Raw genomic sequence first — 6,718 nt, forward strand, 5'->3', positions numbered from 1 at the left:
CATCTACCTGAGAGTGATGGCATCTACCTGAGAGTGATGGCATCTACCTGAGAGTGATGGCATCTACCTGAGAGTGATGGCATCTACCTGAGAGTGATGGCATCTACCTGTAATCGCAGCTCCTGGGGAGACAGTGGGAGGATTTAGAGCTCCAAGCTAGCTGGTGGTCCAGACCTTGTCTCAATGGTGGGAGTAAGTGCAGGAGCTCACTGGCTGTGGCTGAAGGACGGCAGTCTCACTAACCAAAGGATGTTTTCTCTTTTCAGTGGAGTTTTGGGATTCTTTCTCATGCTCAGTACAGTAAAGCTGAGAAGTGTTCTGGCCCCAGGGCAGTGTGCAGCCTGGGTCTTCTTTGCTAAGGTAAGAAAGAGAGAGGGGCTGTAGGGGTGGGAAAGTCTTCAGACATCTGTGTGCCCAGACTGCTCAATCTGGGTTCTGTAAAGTGGGATCTTTAGGAAACCATTTTTAGTGACACATGCCTGGTCACTACAGGTGATAATTTCTGAGATCTTTCACCTATTTTATCAGGAAGACATCATCACATTCTTAGAAGGTGACTGGGAATTGGCACCAGAATTTCATGAGCCTAATTACCCATCTGGAAATGAGAGATTTTGATCAAAAATCACTCAGAGACTAGATTAACATCTGTCAGGAAGTTTTTGTCCTTCCCTGGAACCATGAGGCTGTCCAGAGTTCACTTGACTTTCTCAAGAGGACCCAGCCTGTCCAGTGAGGTAGTAGAAGAAAACTGACATGGCCAGATGGAAATACTTCCATGAGCCTTCAGGACAAGGGCTGCCACAAGAATAGCTTTTGTGTATCACAGTGACATGGCTGAAGCATGAAGGAGAGGTGGGTGGGCCACAGAGGTCCAAAACAGAAAGGCAACAGTTTGAAGTACCGCAGTAACAGATGCTTTGACATGGGCTCTCTTCTGGCACCTTACATTTCCCTTATGTCCAAAGGAATCAAGATGCAGGGGCTTAGGAGCTGCTCCAGAGGAGTGGGATTCAATCTAATCAAGTGGTTATCAGAGTTCCTGCTTCGGACGTCTCTGTTTTTTCAGATGCTTTTGCTTTCTCTGGAAATGGGCTTGTACAGTAGTGATGTCACTCCTCCATCTCTGTATTAGTATAGTTGTATAGAAGTTTTGCATTCAGAAGAATGGGGAGACTGGCTGAGATCTTCAGCATGAGAGAGGGAGGAATCTGACAGTCACCAAAACAAGCAGAGAGCTGAGAAAACACTACCCAAAGTCTTTGTGTCCATGTTTTTAGAAATGGACTAAAGGTATACAAGAAACCAGAGGTATTTGTTCTCGGTAGGAACAGAGTAAAACTTGGTGTTCTGCCCCGTTCTACTCTCTCAACTCTGTTGATGTGAGCTATAGAAATCAGCCTTGCAGCTTCTATGAGTCACTCCCTGTTTGGGACATTGTTAATTCTGGCAGTCATTTTGGTCATAAGTGAACAGAGGAGGCAGTAGTTCCACTGTTTTGAGTTTATAGACCTCATTGAAGCAAGCTATGGACAGTGGTCTTGCTGATGACCTACATAGTTCTGGAGGTAAGAGGGCACTGTGAGCTCTGTATCCCTCCCTCTGTATATCTCACACTCAATGCTTTCTATGTCAAGGAACACACAAAAGAGGTGGAACAGACTCAAACATACCCACACATGCCTGGCCAGGAAAGCCTGTTTGCATACAATATAGCTAGAGGAAAGTACAAACTAAGGCAGACATGAAAACTGCCTGAGGTTCAAATATCCTCCCCAGCCATGCAGAAGCAGAGACAAACAAGGTTTTCTGGCTCATAACAACAACCTCTGACTGGTCCTTGCCAGGTGCCAAGTTGCACATGCATGAAGAATGAGGATATAGATATTAGGAAAGATGTCAGCATCTGTATCTTTTATGAGAGACAGACTTTACACTTTACTGAACAAGCAAAATTAACACCTACAATAATGAGACATGTGGGGAAAGTGGATCCAGAGTTGCTACCATACGTTATCTAGAAAGCACAGTATTCAACCAAAAAGTATTGACATTTATAGAAGTAAATTGTGGTCCATGTGCAGGAAAAAGAAAAGGCTTCAGATGTAAGAGCTGGCCCAGAACACAGCAAAGCATTTCTTTCAGAATGCTTATGGATGGGGCTACAACTATACCAAGAAGCAAAGGAAAGGCGTAATGAATTCAGAATGTCAGTCAAAGAGGAATACAAAAATAACTAGCGGAAAGTCCAGATTGAAAAGTATATAATGGAAATGAGATTTCTTTAGAAGGACTCAGCAATTTCTAGATGGCAGAGAAAATAAACTGTAAGAGAGAAAAATCACCATTTAATACAGAAAAACATTAATTGAAAAATTAATTTTTTTTGAAAAATTAATTTTTAATTCAAAATATGACCAGCATCCCAGAGACCTGTGAGATGTCATGCATATAAACATGTATATTAAAAACAGTTTTGAAAGAGAAGGAGCCAGGGATAGAAAAATATTTGAATAAATAATGGATGAAATTTCATGAGAGAGATTAATATTCAGTAAGCTTTAAGAACAAACAAAATCAGAACCTTACCTGAACAAGTTGTAATCAAACTGTTAAAAGTCAAGGAGAAAATATTAAAAGCATCAAGATAAAAAGGATTTAGCACACATGGAGGAAAATCAGTGCAATCCATGAAAACAGCAAACCTCAACACAGAGCAAAAGCCTGGAGGCTAGAGGCAGCACCACATTCTCCATACTTTAGGAAAATATAATAACCAGAGACTTTTTTTCTTTTTTCTTTCTTTCTTTCTTTCTTTCTTTCTTTCTTTCTTTCTTTCTTTCTTTCTTTCTTTCTTTCTTTCTTTTTTTTTTCGAGACAGGGTTTCTCTATATAGCTCTGGCTGTCCTGGAACTCACTCTGTAGACCAGGCTGGCCTCGAACTCAGAAATCCGCCTGCCTCTGCCTCCCAAGTGCTGGGATTAAAGGCGTGCGCCACCACCGCCTGGCATTCTTAAAGGTCTTAAAAGGTCTTAAAGTGTTTATTGTCATGGCAGAAAATGGATGAAGCTATACCCCATATTCTCAACCTTTTACAAGGAAGAAGGAATACTTAATTGGCTACACCATCTGGCCTTTAGGTCTCTCATGAATATGGAGATGTCTTGAGGCTCTGAGGTCTGTAGTCACACCCTCTACCTGTGCTACATGACCGATGCCCACAAACCTCTCTGTGGGAAGGGCTGTAGAAGGCTGTGACTATGTGAAAGCAACCAGGGGTCCCAGGAGCAAGGCCAAACTCCTACCATCCCTGAGGGTCTCTGGGGTTCGAAGCCAGCTTGACCTGGTACCCAGCTGCCTCTCACAGCCCACTGCCTCACAGATGATGATGATGGTCTGAACCTGTAAGCCAGCCGTAGTTAAATGTTGTCCTTATAAGAGTAGTCTTGGTCATGGTGTCTGTTCACAGCAGTAAAACCCTAACTAAGAGAAAGAGGTAGGGAGATGGCTCAGAGATTGTGAGCACTGGCTGCTTTTAAAGAGGATCCAGGTTCCATTTCTAGCACCCATGTGGTGGCTCACAATCACCTGTAATTGTAGTTTCAGAAAATCTGACACCCTCTTCAGGGCTTTATGGACACCAGGCATGAATGTGGTGCTTATACATGCTTTCAGGTAAAAACACTCAAACGCATAAAATAAAAATAAATGAACCTTTCAAAAAATGCTTCATTCAAAAGACAGAAGTTGTTAGATTATATTTTTAAAATCCAAGACCCAACTACATACTGTCTAGAAGAGATATGCCTTGAATCAAGGATACAAGTGTGCTGACTTTGAGGTTTGTAGAGCCAGTATCCTCATAAACTGCTGGTAGGCACTTTCACAGGCACTTTAAAAAACAGCTTGGCACTTCCTAAAAGGCAAACTGAGTATCATGCAGCACTTCTAAGAAAGGCTCACACTCTACAAAACCCTGCACATGGATGTTCACAGCATTAACAAAACTAAAACATGCAACTAGGCAAATAGTATAAATATGGATTTATACTATTTGGATGTTTATGCTAGTGGATGTCTAAACAAAGTATCATGTGTGTGTGTGTGTGTGTGTGTGTGCGTGTGCATTAGTGCTATTAAAACACAAGAAATGAGATCATATATTCCATGATATAGGTGTATCTTTTTTTTAAAGATTTATTTATTTATTTTATATATGTGAGTACACTGTAGCTGCCTTCAGACAAACCACAAGAGGGTATTGGATCCCATTACAGATGGTTGTGAGCCACCATGTGGTTCCTGGGAATTGAACTCAGGCCCTCTGCAAGAGCAGTTGGTGCTCTTAACCACTGAGCCATCTCTCCAGCCTGATATAGATGGATCTTCAAAGCATTCTGCTAAGTGGAAAAACCTAGTCACAAAATAATGCATACACTATTTCATTTGTGTGAAATAATCCAGAAGAGATAAATTTATATAGCTATAATATGTAATTGATGGTTTTCCATGAAGCACAGATTGCTTGCATATAGGTATAAGAAGGTGTGGTTTTGTGATGATGATGGAAATGAGCTAAAACTAAAGTGTATGGTTGCATAGTCACTTAATAACCTACTAAGTTTACATATTAAAAATCGTCATATAAAGCTCAATGGTACTGCATAGCCTGTAGTTTCTTTAAGCTCCAGGTGGACAGTGCTACCAGCCACCACTCTGGTTATCTTGGATCCGTGGATGAAACACACACAAGCTCATTTTTAACCTGCCTTACAGTTCAGTGGCTGGTCTTTTCTATGCCTCCCAAGGCTAGCATGCCCTTCCTTTTATTTCTTGCTCAACATTGTAGGTCTGTCCTCAGCTTAGTTGTATTTCTAATCTCCTGCCTGCTACCCCAGACCCAATCTGGGAGTGGCCAGTGGCCACTCCACCTGAGATCGCACATGGCTGGTGGCTCTCTCTCCCTTGGAAGCATGGCAAATTCTGTTTCCTCCTCCCATTTCTCCTAGCCTGCCTGTAGGAACCTAGAAGTCCTCCCTCTTCTGCCCAGCTCTTGACTACTGGTATCTTTATTGATCGATCAAGAACCAATTGGAAAACAGGACCTTCAGTGTTTACAGGCAGATTCCCGATCAAAGCATCAGAACCACTTCCTACAGTGGTGGCTCACACCTTTAATCCTAGCACTCAGGAAGCAGAGGCAGTTGGATCTTTGAGTTCAAAGCCAACCTGATCTACAAAGCAAGTTCCAGTACAGCCAGAGCTACACAGAGAAACCCTCTCACAAAAAAACCAAACCAAACCAAAAAACACACCTTACATTTCTGTCTGCTGAGTTTTGTGGCTTGCACACCATCCCTGAGAGCTGTGTGGTATTCATATTTTGTCCTTGACAGTTTGACAGCTTGTGTGTGGCTTTGTCTATTTGATCACTGGTTACTGAGAGTCTCCTTTGCTTATTTCCCCAAAATTTGAAGGGAAGGTTATAACTTCTTCCTTTATAGTTATTTTTAAAGGAGGCAATTTTAAATTGGTTCTTGTGGTTTAGTGTTAATCCTTAAATGTGGAGGATTAGGTTAGATGAACCATTAAGGTTCGTTGCAGCCTCAGTATATCCTATAATCTGTCTCCCTCCCCATCCCCCACACTTTTTCTGTCACATATGAGTTCTGTGGTTCTTAGTGGCCAACAATGAATTCTTTACCTGTATCAGCTACATATCCAAATGCACTGGTATTTATAATGTACCACAACTGTACTTGGTGATACAGCATTGCCAGTGATGTCATCATGATCAAACAGGTGCCAGTGTTTTCAGAAAGTGACTTTTTTGAATTCTTAAAAGCAAAACAAAACAAAAACCTCAGTGACCCGGGTATAAACATCATTCAAAGGCTGAGATGCTCCTGGATCCAAAAACCATATTCTTTCTCAGCCATTGTTTGAAAGGTTGCCATATCAGCAGCGTCATTTCCATAGTCTCTGCTTTCTTCTTCCTTCCTTCCTTCCTTCCTTCCTTCCTTCCTTCCTTCCTTCCTCCTCTTCCTTCTCCTCCTCCTCCTTCTCCCATATCCCTTCTCTCCCTTCTTCTCTCCCTTTTTTCTCCCATTTCTCCCTACTTCTTCTTCTCCTTTTCCTTCTCCTTCTCCTCCTTTCTCCTTCTCCTTCCTCCTCTTCCTTCTTCTCCTTTTCCTCTTCCTCCTCTCCTCCTCCTTTTCCTTTTTGGACAGTCTTACTGAGTGTTTCCCTCCTTGGCCTACAATCATTGTACAGTCAGGCCTCAGACTCACAGACCCTGCCTCTCTGCTCCTGAGTGTTGGGAGTAAGGTTTTTACTATTATGTTTGGCTTCAGTTGTTTCTCTCCTTTTTCTTTCTTGAAATCTGAGAAATACTTTAAGAGACAGAAAGCATTATAGTGCTTAGCAACCTTTGGGCAAAAATAATCTTTTTTTGTAAATTTGGAAGTGTGAAATCTAGTATATTGGCAAATCTTGAGCTTTCTTCTTGTACTCTTACTGGGAGTACAAATGATTAACTCAGAAAAAGTGAATGGATTCAAGACAAGAGCAGTGAAGTGTGTAGGTGTGTAAGAGGATGCTTCCTAAGCCTCCACTCTCACTGTGTGGATGTGTAAGGAGGGTGCTGACTGAGTCTCCACCCTCAGTGTGTAGGTGTGTAAGAGAGTGCTTCCTGAGTCTCCACCCTCAGTGTGTGGGT

At 42.1% G+C, this 6,718-nt stretch overlaps 1 protein-coding gene across 1 annotated transcript in view; it reads left to right on the top strand.

The window, feature by feature from the left end:
• Positions 1 to 6,718, top strand: part of Tmem241 (transmembrane protein 241) — a 151,930-nt gene that overhangs the window by 86,837 nt on the left and 58,375 nt on the right. The window contains exon 12 of the mRNA XM_028759531.1: positions 267 to 360. Within this exon, the coding sequence (XP_028615364.1) occupies positions 267 to 360 (94 nt within the window). The remainder of the gene's footprint in view (positions 1 to 266; positions 361 to 6,718) is intronic.

Source organism: Grammomys surdaster, unplaced genomic scaffold, assembly GCF_004785775.1.
Source record: "Grammomys surdaster isolate TR1022 unplaced genomic scaffold, NIH_TR_1.0 126298, whole genome shotgun sequence".
Classification (NCBI taxonomy): domain Eukaryota; kingdom Metazoa; phylum Chordata; class Mammalia; order Rodentia; family Muridae; genus Grammomys; species Grammomys surdaster.